Consider the following 15,139-nt stretch of genomic DNA (forward strand, 5'->3'; position numbering starts at 1 on the left):
CTTGTCACGTCCGCTGGGTGAGCATCATGTCCGTTTATGGATTTCATGTTGTGGAAAGAGGGTCCTTCCTATGACCAGATTGTTCATGGCACAGAATTTTAACAGTCTTTCACCATTGTTGTTCATTGTTTCACATCCATGGTGCCTGTGACCCTAGTGAAGTGCAAGTTGATAGAACATAGAAATCTACAGCACATTACAGGCCCTAGTTATTCCCCACTTTGGTATTTAGATCTCCCATGACGATGGGAGGTCCACGGCACGGTGTTAACTCGACCTCCGATTGCAGTTGCTCATAGAAACTTACTTTTCTTCAAAATCACTATCATTAGTCGGAGCATAGCACTGGATCACAGTCGTGTTCACTTGCTTCCCTCTCAGCCTGACTCTCATCAGTCTACTATTGATTGGTTTCCACTCCAGCAAGCACTTCTCAATGGCTTTCTTCAAAACGACAGCTACACCATCATGATGCTAACCATCTTCCCTTCCCGAGCATAAAACTGTTTCAGCAGTCGCTGCCTTCAGTCTGAATAAAGGGAAGAATAAACAGGAAAAAGGACAGAGGGGGAGCAGTTACTGGGAGTTTGAGAATTCCATGTTCATGTGCCAGGATGTAGATTACCCAGATAGAATACGGGGTGCTATTTTATAACAAAATGCAGCAGCCTATAGAGAGGACAAGTTTGCCCAGAAAAACCTGCAAAACAACTTGATCTTCAAATAAGCAGCAAAAGAATGGCGGGCAACAGGGGAAAGACTAGGGCAGTGGGATTTATTGGTGGACACTCAGAAATAGGTAGCAATAGCTGGATGGCCTTGTCCTGTGAAGTGAACATTGATGATTAAAGAGTAAATTCTGGTGAAACTTAAGGACAAAAGTACTCACCTGTGAGTTTGGTGTAAGCCTCCATGTCATCAATGGCTGTTGACATTCTATACTGCTCCCCACCCGAGCCGCTGATCTGGATGTGTGGATCTGCCAACACCATTGCTTCTGTGATCCTAATGGATGAACATGTTGAGAATCGTGTCAGTACTGTTGTCCACACAGCCTCCTTCTGATGTTGACAGCAAACACAAAAAATGGATGTGGGAATGGCCTCAGCTTACTTGGGCTACGAGAGAGGAAGGGTAAGGAAACATGTGTTCAGATTCACCACTCATCAGCAACACCCGAGTGAACACTGCAACAAACACTCCACGTTCTGGTTAGTAAAGGGTGTGACCAAATTATCTGCCAGTTAGTAGCCATAGGTTGACCCATGTGGTCACAGTGCCTTTCACACAAGCCAGTGCCATTCACCAGCACAAGGGCTGGGAGAAGATGAGTGGGTGGACACAAGGGTGTAAAATGAGTGAAAGCACCGTACCAGCCACACTGCAGGAATACTCACATGCTCTCAATGATGTTGACCACTTTGTGCTGATAGGCCCTGCGATGCAAGGTGTTACGTGTGTAAAACATGTTGTACAAGTCGCCAGCTACCTGTAGAACAAGATGGAAAATGAGAGATCACTTCACCCTGTGTGTGTCAGGAATAGACCCCAGGCATTGAGTATCAACATGCAAGTTAGTCACTGATATCATGATGATACTTTTATCCCAGTCAGCAGATCAGACAGATGCCAATATCTCTGCTCTATCACATAACCCCATTCATTGAGGGATTTTAATCTCAAATTATTAACCAACAGCCATTCCTGTAAACTGACCGATGTCCCAACACCACTCTTAAACCTCTGTACTTCTGTTATTTGTGGCCCTCCTCCCCATTTTGCTTAATTTTCCATGTTTAACTTTAAATTGTTTTTATATCTGCAGATGAATTTCTAAATGATCAGCAAGTTCTGAAAGAGTGAGAACATAGACCATTACACCACAGTGCCAACCATTGAAACTACTCCACACTCAATCCAACACTTCCCTCCTACATAACCCTCCGTTTTCCTTCCATCTGTGCCTATCTAAGAGTACCATAAATATCCATAATGTATCTGTCTCGAACACAACCCCTGACAGAGCAGTCCACCCACCCACCACTCTCCCAGTAAGCCAAGCCTACCTCTGACACCCAACTATATTTCACTACAATCACCTTAAAATTATGCCCCCTTGTATTATCCATTTCTGCTGTGGTAAAAAGTCTCTGACTGTCCACTCTCCCTATGCCTCTTATCATCTTATATACTTCTATCAAGTCATCTCTCATCCTCCTTCATTCTAGGAGAAAACCATTACCTCGTGGCTCTGGAACTCAATCCCACAACTACTGAAGACCAACAAACCATATTCCTTCCTAATAATCCTATCAACTAGTACAGCAACTTTGAGGGCTATGAATGTGGATTCAAAGATCTCTCTGTTCCTCCTCACTGCTAAGAATAGAACCATTAACCCTGTACTAGTTATGGCTACCTTAAAGTTTAAATCTTCTCTTCTACTGTAGTTCAATGAGACCCATTCTCACTGATCCCCCATTGTGATCTCAGCTGTTCTTTGACTGTTCAGCTCTGCACAGCCAGTTATCACATAGAAACATAGAAATCTACAGCACGTTACAGGCCCTTCGGCCCACAATGTTATGCCGACAATGCAACCTACTCTAGAAATTGCTTAGATTTTCCCTAGCGCATTGCCTTCTATTTTTCTAAGCTCCACGTACCTACCTAAGAGGCTCTTAAAAGACACTATTGTGTCCGTTTACACCATTACTGCTGGCAGTGCATGCCATGCACCCACGACTCTGTGAGAAAAAGCTACCCCTGACATCCCCTCGGAACCTATTTCCATGCACCTTAAAACTATGCCCCCTCATACTAGCCATTTCAGCCCCGGGAATAAGCCTCTGGCTATCCATACGATCAATGCCTCTTATCATCTTATACACCTGTATCAGGTCACCTCACATCCTCTGTCGCTCCAAGGAGAAAAGGTCAAGTTCACTCAAACTATTCTCATAAGCTATGCCTTCCAATCCAGGCACCATCCTTGTGAATCTCCTCTGTACTCTTTCTATAGTATCCTTATCCTTTCTGTAGTGAGGTGACCAGAACTGAAAACAGTACTCCAAGTGGAGTCTGACCAAGGTCTTATATAACTCTAACATTACCTCATGAATCTTGAACTCAATCCCATGGCTGATGAATACCATACACCTTCTTAACAACGCTGTCAACTTGTGCAGCAGCTTTGAATGTCCCATTGATACAGAACCCATGATCTCTCAGATCCTCCACACTGCCAAGAGTGTTACCATTAGTATTATATTCTGTCTTCAAAACCTCTTTCTGGTGCTCCTCTTCATTCCCTTTCTCCATGTTCCACTCTCCTCTCCTATCAGATGTCTTTTTCAGCCTATTACCTTTTCCACCTATTAGTTCCCAGCTGCTCACTCTATCCCCCTGTCCCCACTCACCTACCTTCCCCCCACCTGACTTCACCTATCACCTTCCAGCTTGTACTCTTCCCCTTGCCCCCCCCCCCCCCCCCCCACAGCTCCTTCTAATTTCCTTTCTGGTCTTGATGTAGGGTCTCAGCCCAAAACATTCATTCTTTTTTTCCCTCTGTTGAAGCTGCCTGATTTCTCTAGCACTTTGTTGGTGATACTCTGGATTTCCAGTATGTGTAGAATCTTTTGTGTGTACTTCTCCGTGATGTTAGTATAACAACCTTTGAGATAATATTTCTGACTCACAATATACAACCATTACAATGAGTTCAGGCTGGATAAGCCAAGAATTTTCAAACCAAAGTTAAAGAGACCCTGCTGCTTCTCAAAACATTCATCACCTTATCTCGAAAGCATATGACCTTCATTTTGTCAACTTCACAGACTCGAGCATACTTCAGGATGCGTTGATAGTCAAAGTTGTTCCGGATTCCAAGATGGTAACTGTCCCTTCAGAGACATGAAAACACATTAATAGCAGCCACTGTCATTTCTTTGGTAACTGGTTTATTGTGACATGTACAGTGAAAAGCTTTGTTTCACTTGCCATCCAATCAGATTATCCTAAAAGACAACTTTGTCAAAGTAGGAGAAAAGGAAAAGCAATAAGAGAAGGCAAAATATAGTGCTACAGTTACAGAGAAAGTGCAGGCAGACAAATAATGTGGGAGGGCTGCAACAAGGTAGATTGAGAGATCAAGAGTTCATTATCATTCAACAGGACTTTTCAACAGTGTAATAACAGTAGAATGAAGCTGTCTGAACATGGTGGTACGGTCTCAAACTTTTCCATATTCTGCTCAACGGAAGGAGAAGATGAGAGAATCTCCGGGGTGAGGGGCTGTAGCTGCAGACAGAGTCCATGATGAGGAAGCGGGTTTGATGTTGGCCGGAGCTGTCTCTGCAATTCCATGCAGTCTCAGACAGAGCATTTCCGTATCAAACTGTGATCCAGTCAGGATGCCATGGTGCATCAACAAAAATCTGTGAGGATCAGTGGGGAACAGGTTGAATAACTTCAGTTTTCTGAAGAAGTAATGGTGGGTGTAACACACACACACACACACACACACACACACACTCTCACTCCCACACACTCTCACTCCCACACACTCTCACTCCCACACACTCTCACTCCCACACACTCTCACTCTCACACACTCTCACTCTCACTCTCGCACACTCTCTCTCTCACTCACACACACACACACACACTCTCACTCCCACACACTCTCACTCCCACACACTCTCACACACTCTCTCACACACACACACACACACACACACACACACACACACACACACACACACACACACACACACACACACACACACACACACAAAATCTGGGTAACACACACACACACAAAATCTGGGTAACACACACAAAATGTTGAAGGAACTCAGTAGGCCAGGCAGCATCTCTGAAAAAGAATACAGTCGATGTTGCGGGCTGAAACTCTTTGGCAGGACTGAACTTGGCCATTTCTGATTTTCAATTAATAATTAAGCCTGGTCCAAATTAACTAAGCCATGTTCCTGATAAGCTCACACTGAGAAAAGTCAGAGATGATGTAACACTCAAAGGCAGTTGATGAAGACTACAGAGAGGCCTACATACCTGGCAAAGTAATCCCACTTATCGACATCAATCCCAGTTCGCTTATTGGCAACGATTTCATACAGAAAGCTTTTCTCCTGAGAACGACCCTTGTACGGCCACTGGGGAGATTAGATAGCAGAGTTAGTGATGAGCAGCACACGGGGAGTGAAGATGGATCCACCACTCAGGCTCTCCCTCATTCCCTCCACATCACACAGACCGAGTGCAACCCCAGTGGGAAAACCAAACCGTACTGGCCCAAGATGAGAGGTAGCACCTCGCCCAACAGATCAGCAACAGGAACCAAAGGGGCGAACTGTGAGTGGAGATGGGGGTGCGGGTGAAGTCCTTAACGGAACCTACTCTGTACTTACCAAGGAGTCATGGAATCAGAGAGCACTACCGCACAGAGGCAGGCACTTCAGCCCATCTAGCCAGTGCCAAACTGTTATTCGGCCTCGTCCCATTGACCCACACCAGGATTAAAGTCTCCAGCCTCCCTTTCAATTTCAAGTTAAAGTTTGTTGTCATCTGACTATATATTTACAACCAAATGAGATCATCTTCCTCCAGACCATGGTGCACTCACAGATCATATACCTCACACACCACATAAAACAAAATATTACCACGAGTAAATTAATAAAATATAATCTGAAGTCTATGTAGTGTGCAGCACAGATAAACAGTAAACGTCTTGCTGTCGGTGTGACGAGATCTCATTGGTGGCAGGTATTCATCAGTCTCACAGCCTGAGGGAAGAAGCTGTTACCAGGCTGGTAGTCCGAGTCCTGATGCTCCTGTGCCACCTTCCTGACAGAGGGGTTCAAAGAGATAGTGGGATGGGTGGTAGGAATCCTCAACAAAGCTTTGGGCCCTTCATATACAACACCCCTATAGGGGGGAGGGAGCCCTGGAGTGTGTTTTATTATAGATGGGAGGGGGGATAAGTACTACTTTGATTTGTTCTCCCAAAGTGCACTAACACTTATTTGCACTAAATTCCATCTGCCATTTTTCAGCACATTTTCCAGATCCTAGTGCAAGTTTCGACAGACGTCCTTGCTATGCACTAAACCCCCAATTACGATGTCATCCACGGATTTGCTGATCCAGTTTTCCATCTTATCATCCAGACCATTTATTTAGATGACAGGCATCAATGGATCCAGTGCCGATCCCTGTGTCACACTCATCATGGGCCTCCGGTTAGAGAGGCAATCATTTACAAAATACTCCCAGGATTCACCTATGAAGTCTATGTAAAATCCATTTCACTAACTCGTCCTGAATGCCAGGAGAATGAACGTGCTTCTGATAACAATCTCCTTTGAGTTCAGAGAATTACTGGAAGCCTTGATAGCCGTCTTCACTATCCACTATGTCATCTGCAAATATCATGATAATTTTTCCCACATTATCATCCACACTGTTGATGTCACTGTTGAAAAGGATCTTGGCGATTGTAGGGATGACTTGCAGTGGACTGAAAAGCTGGATATTAACTGAAAAGTAGATATTAAGAAAGAGAATGTGCTGGAGCTTTTGGAAAGCATCAAGTTGGATAAGTCACCGGGACCAGACGGGATGTACCCCAGGCTACTGTGGGAAGCGAGGGAGGAGATTGCTGAGCCTCTGGCAATGATCTTTACATCATCAATGAGGACGGGAGAGGTTCCGGAGGATTGGAGGGTTGTGGATGTTGTTCCCTTATTCAAGTCAAGTCTCACCATGTTCAATGTTCTCTTTCCCATGTTTGTATGTAGGCTTAACATCTTCATTCCCTGCAGCCCATCCACTAGCTGCCCTGGCACTCTGGTTCCCATTCCCCTGCGACTTTAGTTTAAACTCCCCAGAGCAGCACTAGCAAACCTTCAAAAAAGGAGGGTGCTGTTGTAGTCTTTTTCTAACTGCCGACGGGACATCAACTGTCTCAACTTCACCACACCTTGTTCCAATTCCAACCTCACTCCTTCTGAACACTCTGCTCTCCACTGCCTCCGCACCAATTCCAACCTTACTATAAATCCTAACCTTGTGGCTAAAGGGGTCGGGGGTATGGAGAGAAGGCAGGTACAGGGTTCTGAGTTGAATGATCAGCCATGATCATACTGAATGGCAGTGCAGGCTCAAAGGGCCAAATGGCCTACTCCTGAAACTATTTTCTATGTTTCAAAAACCCGCTGATAAGGGGGGGGGGGGGGCGCTATTGTAGTCTTTTTTGGTGTGGTATACTGCATCCGGTGCTCCCGGTGTTGCCTTCTGTATATTGGTGAGACACGACACAGACTGGGAGACCGTTTCACTGAACACCTATGCTGTCCTCCAGAGAAAGCAGGATCTCCTAGTGGCCACACATTTTAATTCTACGTCCCATTCCCATTCTGATATGTCTATTCATGGCCTCCTCTATTGTCTATTCTCCAACCTGATGGCATGAACATTGATTTCTCTAACTTCTATTAATGCCCCCCTCCCCTTCTTACCCAATCCCTTATTTATTTATCTGTCTATCTATTTATTTACTTACTTAATTATTTTCCCTTTTTTTCTTCTTTTCTCTCTCTGTCCCTCTCACAATCACTCCTTTCCTGCTCTCCATCTCCCCCGGAGCTCCCCTCCCCCTTTCTTTCTCCCTAGGCCTCCTGTCCCATGAACCTTTCCCTTCACCAGCTGTGTATCCCTTTTGCCAATCAACTTTCCAGCTCTTAGATTCATCCCTCCCCCTCCTGTCTCTCCTATCATTTTGGATCTCCCCCTCCCCCTCTCAAATCTCTCACTATCTCTTCTTTTAGTTAGTCCTGATGAAGGGTCTCGGCCCGAATCGTCGACTGTATTTCTTCCCATAGATGCTGCCTGGCCTGCTGTGTTCCACCAGCATTTTGTGTGTGTTGCTTCAAAAAAGGATATTCTTCCCCCTCCAGTACAGGTGCAAACTCGCCTCTCTATACAACTCTCACCTTCCCCTCAAGAGAGCCCAATGATCCAGAAATATGAAGCCCTCCCTCCTACACCATCTTCTTAGCCATGTGTTAAACCACATTATCTTCCTATTTCTGTCCTCACCTGCACGTGGTACTGGCAGCAATCCTGAAATCACCCCCATGTAGAAGCTCTCCTTTAAATTAGCACATAAACCCTTGAACTCTCCCCACAGGACCTTGTCACCCCTCCTGCCTATGTTATTTATGCTGATATCGGACATGATCTCTGGATGTTCACCCTTCCCCATAAGAATGCTTTTGACTTGTTTCAAATGTCCTTGAGAAGGAATATACAACCCGGAACCACATTCTCACCACCAGAACCTCCTCTCTGGTCCTCTAGCCAATGGCTCCACACTTATGTCTGAGACTGACTCATCACTGCTTCCTCAATTCCAGGTCTACTAATACTGGACAAGTCCAACGACGGCAGTGACAGCCACATCATGCAAATGAATAGTAGTGATCAGGGGGCAAAAACATTAATTTAATTATTTAGCTCTCTTTTGTTTGGGTGTACATAAACCAAAGTAAAATTTCCAGCTTATACTCCAATTCCATAGTTCAACAGTGTCACTTACCTCTGAGCCCTCAGAAGCATCGTCTCTTTCTGGACCATAGATCAGTTCCTTTATAAAATCCACATCAACAGGCAACACCAGACCATAGCTTTGCAGGTCCAAATTATTAGAGAAAATCATGTGTTCGAACAGCATAATAGAAGCATCCTCGTGCTGAAGCAACAACACATCAGAGGAAAGAGTGAGTCATCATTTTATGCAAATGACATATTAAAATTAACAATTTTAACTGGAGCAGTGGTCTAGTTTACTGCATTAACGCCCATGGACAGCAAGTTGATGTCACACCACACAATGCCAGCAGCTCATGTTCATATCGATATAAATTTTTGTCATGTCACTGTCACACAACATGAAAACCGGCCACAAAGTACACTCCAGATGTTGTGGTCAAATCAACACGTACAAACAAGCTGGAGGAACTCAGCAGGTCAGGCAGCATCCGTGGAAACGAGCAGTCAACGTTTCGGGCAGAGACCCGTTGTCAGGACTGAAGAAGGAGGGGGCAGGGACCCTATAAAGAAGGTGGGGGGAGGGTGGAAGGTGCCAGGTGAAAAACCAATCTGAGGAAAGATCAAGGGGTGGGGGAGGGGAAGCAGGGAGGGGATAGGCAGGAGAGGTGAAGAAGGAATGTAAGGGGAAAGCACTATGGGTAGTAGAAAAAGGCAGAATCATGAGAGAGGTGAAAGGCAGCTAGAAGAGGAAGCAGAGTGAAAGTGGGATGGGGGAAGGGAGAGGGAGGGAATTACCAGAAGTTGGAGAATTCGATATTCTTGCAAGCGTAAGTGCTACACCTTCCCTACACCTCCTCTCTTACCACTATTCAGGACCCCAAACAGTCCTTCCAGGTGAGGCAACACTTCACTTGTGAGTCTGTTGGGGTAATCTATTGTATCTGGTGCTCCCGGTGTGGCCTCCCCTACATCGGCAAGACCCGACGCATATTGGGGGGCCACTTTGTCGAGCACCTCCGCTCCGTCCGCCACAACAGACTGGATCTCCCGGTTGCCACCCACTTCAACTCTCCTTCACATTCCCATTCGGATATGTCCATACATGGCCTCCTCTATTGCCATGATGAGGCCAAACTCAGGTTGGAGGAGCAACACCTCATAAACCATCTGGGTAGTCTCCAGCCCCTTGGTATGAACATCGAATTCTCCAACTTCCGGTAATTCCCTCCCTCTCCCTTCCCCCATCCCACCTTCACTCTGTCTCCTCTTCTAGCTGCCTATCACCTCTCATGACTCTGCCTTCTTCTACTACCCAAAGTGCTTCTACTACCCTTAGATTCCTTCTTCATCTCTCCTGCCTATCCCCTCCCTGCTTCCCCTCCCCCACCCCTTGATCTTTCCTCTGATTGTTTTTCCACCTTCTCCCCACCCTCTTTATATGGCCTCTGCCCCCTCTTTCTTTAGTCCCGATGAAGGGTCTCAGCCCAAAACGTTGACTGTTTTCACGGATGCTGCCCGACCTGCTGAGTTCCTCCAGCTTGTTTGTACATGATTAAAACAGGATCTTCGGCCCAACTGCTCCATGCTGACCAAGATGGCCATTATAGCAATTCCCATTTGTCAGCATTTGGCCCATAACCTTCTAAACCTGTCCCATCCATCTACATGTACAACTATCTTTTGGAATTTATTAAATTGTTCCTTCCTCAACCACTTTCTCTATCAGCTCATTGTACATACATACCTCTCTTTGTGTAAAAATCAGTTGCCCAAGTTTCTATGAAACCTCTGTCCTGTCACTTTAAATCCATGCCGTCTAGTTCTTCAATTCACCCTAACTATGTGACCATGATCTTATACACCTCTGTATGATCAGCCCCTTTTCGCCTGTCCTTTAATCAATAAAGTCCCAATCTGCTCAGCCTCTCTCAATCTCTCAAGTCACAGTGACATCCTTGTAATCTTAGAGGCATTTATTCTGAGTCCAGGTTGACGAAAACTGAACACAACATTCCCAATATGGCCTCACCAACATGTTGTACAACAGCAACATTATGTCCAACGGCTATATTCAAATCCCTGAATGATGAAGGCGGGTGTGTGAAATGCCTCCTTCACCACACAGTCCAGCTGTCACCCCACGTTCAAGAAAACCATCTTATTGCCCAGATCTTATTCCAGAAACAGATGGTAAACACCACCTCTAACCACAGCTGTCTGCTTCAGGGACGGCCAAGACTAAGGCTGACTGCTCCAGAGGGCAATAGACAACAACATGGCTGCAACTCCAGAGTCACAAATGGACCAGGCTCTGAGCATCATGACCATGACTTTCTGTCCCAGATCTGATCCACTTCAAATTGGCCTACCACTGTGAACCTTTGGATTTCTTGCCATGTAACCAACCTTCATGTTACCATTTCTTCCACATGGCACAAGCAGTTCTATATCACTGAGCCATACCCGTTGGAAGCTGGGTTGAGACATCTCACTCAGAATGCATGGGACGCGGATATACACTCAGTGACCACTTTATTAGATACTTAATTATGTGGCCATTCAGTGTATGTTTGTGGTGTTTTGCTCTTTTAACCCATCTACTTTAAGGTTTGACATCCTGTGCATTCAGAGATGCTCTTCTGTAGTGTGGCTATTTGAGTTACTGATGCCTTCCTGTCAGCAAGAACCAATCTGGCCATTCTCCTCTGACCTCTCTCATTAACAACGCATTTTTCCCCCACAGATTTGTTTCTTTGATAGATAGATAGATACTTTATTCATCCCCATGGGGAAATTCAACATTTTTTTCCAATGTCCATACACTTGTTATAGCAAAACTAATTACATACAATACTTAACTCAGTAAAAATATGATATGCATCTAAATCACTCTCTCAAAAAGCATTAATAATGCTTTGGACCATCCTTTGTAAATCCAGAAACCATTGTGTGGTACCCCAGAAGTGGTAGAAGAGTCGTTGTGACATTCCCTTCACTGGAAATCTGCTGCTCCACTCTGAGTGAATCTCCCTAAAAACAAGGTTTGCATTGATGGGATTCTGGCACCTAACCCACTGCCTCATCTCTGCTAATACACACCGTTACTCAAAGCATACGGAGAGAGTTACCTTCCATTTCACATCTTTCCGCATTTCGGAGATAAATTGTCCATCAAACAAGTGTGAAAATGGTGCATGACCTGGGAAATGAAACATCAGTGTTACAGTGGAAAGACTCTTAATTGACCAGAAGGGACAGAGAAGGACTCAGGATTAAAATCTCATCAGCATAAGGTCACCCCGAAAGAGCAATACACCTCCAGCAAATCACTGCCTCGATTACTGTGACCTGCACCGTCACTCCCTGGAGACCACGAGCTGGGTTTGAAGTCTTTCTCCGAGACATCCCTCTTTGCACTGAGCCCGATCTCTGAAGTCAACAAATAGCCCAAACTTTGCAAAACTGTAAAAGGGAGGTTGCTGTCCCACCAACTGCTCCCATGCTCCTGTAGTGCCTTCACCTGCGAGGTACATCGGCCTCTACACAGCTGCCCCCTCACCTAGATCATGGCAGAGTCCAGCCATCTGAACACACAGGATATCCCGATGGTTAACCTGAAGTTCCGGTTGGCGCCTAGCCAGGACTTTCACCAGTTCTCCTGCCAGATGAGCCACACTGCAGGGCAAAGAGACAGCCATCAAATACAGACACACAAACTGCTTTCAAATACCATTTACCCTAAATGTCCATACTTGATACAAGTATAGATGCTAATAATTGTCTTGTCATAGTCTCTGCTGTTTACTAATACCAATGATTATGGTGAGATGTTGAACAGGTTGGGACTTTACTCATGGGAGGAAAGAAGAATAAGGGTGATCTTATAGAGGTGTATAAACCAGGAGGGGCACAGGCAGGGTAAATACATTGTCTTGAGGCATGGGTTTAAGGTGAGAGGGGGGAGCTTTAATAGAAATCTGAGTGGCAGTCTTCCTCACTAAGAATGTAGTTGATAGATGGCATAAACTGTCAGAGGAAGTGGTTAAGGGAGGGACATTAATGAGAACCAGCTTCAATTCTCTCCAGGTTAGAGGTCCATTGAAAGGGGGATGTTCATAAACACAGTGTCGACACACAGCTTGGTTCAGTCTCGCCTTCTCTGCTCCGATCTCAGTTCTGCATTTTACCTGGTGATCACCACTTTGCTTCACACTGTCCCGTGGCCTCCGTCCCACTCAGTAATACGGGTCACTGTCTGCCTGACAGAGAATGCATTCTCACACAGTCAACATCACAAACAAGGAATTCACATCATATTACTTCAGAGTTCTGTTAGAGCATTTCACGGATCTGTTAGTTGTCCATTGCTTCTGACGATGATGTAACCTGTTTGGGAACAGTTTTACAGTAAAAGAGCCATTGCCCTGGGACAGTTCCACTCTCTTGGCCTCAATAATCCTGGTCCAATGGTATGAAAAATCGTTACGACTGGAGACTTTCTCAGCTGCGGTGGATGGATAGCCGTGTCGCCTTTTGCCCGTGTCGTGCCCTTCGCTCTCCATGAGGCGTTGCAGCACCGCCTTCTTGGCCGTTGGATCTTGTAATTGATCTTATCTGCCCAGCCCGCCAGAACTGGCTTCAACTGCTGGCGTAGGCACGTCCGCTATCTTACCGGGGTTGGAGCTTCCCGGCTACCCTCAAACAAGAGAAAACCTGTAGATGCTGGAAATCCAAGCAACACGCACAAAATGCTGGAGGAACTCATTAGGCCAGGCAGCATCTACGGAAAAATGTACAGTCGACGCTTCGGACCAAAAATCATCGGCAGGACTAGGGAACAGAAAAGCTGAGGAACAGATTTAAAAGGTGGGGGGAAGGGAGAGAGAACCACAAGGTGATAGGTGGGAACTTCCAGCTCTTTAATTCATCCCTCCCCCTTCAGGAATCACCTAGTGACGCACTTTGCTTTAGATGGAACACCTATGTGTGACAACTCATCAACTGACCAAGCTAACTTCCTGTATTTTCCTTACCTGATGGGTGTTCAAATCTCTCCAAATCCTTACCCGAATGGGTGCTCGAATCTCTCCGAGTCCTTACGTGATGGGGTACTCGAATCTCCCTGAGTTCTTACCCGATGGGGTGCTCAAATCTCCTGAGTCCTTACCCGATGGGGTGCTTGAATCTCTCCAAATCCTTACCCGATGGGTGTTCAAATCTCTCCAAATCCTTACCCGAATGGGTGCTCGAATCTCTCCGAGTCCTTACTTGATGGGGTGCTCAGATCTCCCGAGTCCTTACCAGATGTGTTCTCGAATCTCTCCAAATCCTTACCCGATGGGTGCTCAAATCTCCCGAGTCCTTACCCGATGGGTGCTCGAATCTCCTGAGTCCTTACCCGATGGGTGCTCAAATCTCCCGAGTCCTTACCCGATGTGTGCTCGAATCTCTCCAAATCCTTACCCGATGGGTGCTCAAATCTCCTGAGTCCTTACCCGATGGGGTGCTTGAATCTCTCCAAATCCTTACCCGATGGGTGCTCGAATCTCCCCAGTCCTTACCTGATGGGTGCTCGAATCTCCCCAGTCCTTACCTGATGGGGTGCTCAAATCTCCCGAGTCCTTACCTGATGGGGTGCTCAAATCTCCCGAGTCCTTACCTGATGGGGTGCTCAAATCTCCCGAGTCCTTACCTGATGGGGTGCTCAAATCTCCCCTTACCCGATGGGTGCTCAAATCTCCCGAGTCCTTACCTGATGGGGTGCTCAAATCTCCCCTTACCCGATGGGTGCTCGAATCTCCCCAGTCCTTACCTGATGGGGTGCTCAAATCTCCCGAGTCCTTACCTGATGGGGTGCTCAAATCTCCCGAGTCCTTACCTGATGGGGTGCTCAAATCTCCCCTTACCCGATGGGTGCTCAAATCTCCCGAGTCCTTACCTGATGGGGTGCTCGAATCTCCCCAGTCCTTACCCGATGGGGTGCTCAAATCTCCTGAGTCCTTACCCGATGGGTGCTCAAATCTCCCGAGTCCTTACCCGATGGGGTGCTGGAATCTCCCTGAGTCCTTACCCGATGGAGTGCTCGAATCTGTTGTGGGAGGCCCCGGGATACACAAAGTATGCCCCCCCGAGCTGCTTAATGAAGCGGAGACGCTGGAACTGTGGCGTGTCTATGATGCGGACGAGCAGTGGGTGCATCTCAATGTGGCCGTGGATCGGGTCGTTAAACACCTGTGGGGGAATTGAAAGGTCTCAGCTCACATCACAAGGCAGCTTTCTATCCCTCTGTCAAAGACAATGCCTGACCAATTGTATATTGTGTTTTATTCCCCTAAATAAACCAGTGAGCCTAACATCTGTAGTGGGAAAGTTATTGGAAGCTATTCTAAGGAACTGGATGTACAAGTAATTGAATAGAAAGGGACTGATTGGGAATACTCAACGTGGCTTTGTGCATGGAGGGTCATTTCTAACCAATCTTGTAGATTTTGTTGAGGAAGTTACCAGGAAAGTTGATGAAGGCAAGGCAATAGATGTTGTCTACATGGATTTAACAATACCTTTG

General features: G+C 46.1%; 1 protein-coding gene across 2 annotated transcripts in view; it reads right to left on the minus strand.

Moving 5' to 3' along the window:
- Positions 1-14,790, minus strand: part of LOC140736205 (deoxynucleoside triphosphate triphosphohydrolase SAMHD1-like) — a 34,154-nt gene extending 19,364 nt beyond the window's left edge. For both annotated transcript variants that reach the window (XR_012100904.1, XM_073062114.1), the window contains exons 1-8: positions 14,645-14,790; positions 12,134-12,249; positions 11,703-11,773; positions 8,621-8,773; positions 5,074-5,174; positions 3,794-3,902; positions 1,398-1,489; positions 890-1,005 (exon numbers count right to left, since the gene is read on the minus strand). Coding sequence is in view for 1 of the 2 variants with exons in the window: in XM_073062114.1 (XP_072918215.1) it covers positions 890-1,005; positions 1,398-1,489; positions 3,794-3,902; positions 5,074-5,174; positions 8,621-8,773; positions 11,703-11,773; positions 12,134-12,249; positions 14,645-14,772 (886 nt within the window). In the remaining variant the exon portion in view is untranslated. The remainder of the gene's footprint in view (positions 1-889; positions 1,006-1,397; positions 1,490-3,793; positions 3,903-5,073; positions 5,175-8,620; positions 8,774-11,702; positions 11,774-12,133; positions 12,250-14,644) is intronic.
- Positions 14,791-15,139: the final 349 nt, after the last annotated feature.

Source organism: Hemitrygon akajei, chromosome 11 (assembly GCF_048418815.1).
Source record: "Hemitrygon akajei chromosome 11, sHemAka1.3, whole genome shotgun sequence".
Taxonomy (NCBI): Eukaryota; Metazoa; Chordata; class Chondrichthyes; order Myliobatiformes; family Dasyatidae; genus Hemitrygon; species Hemitrygon akajei.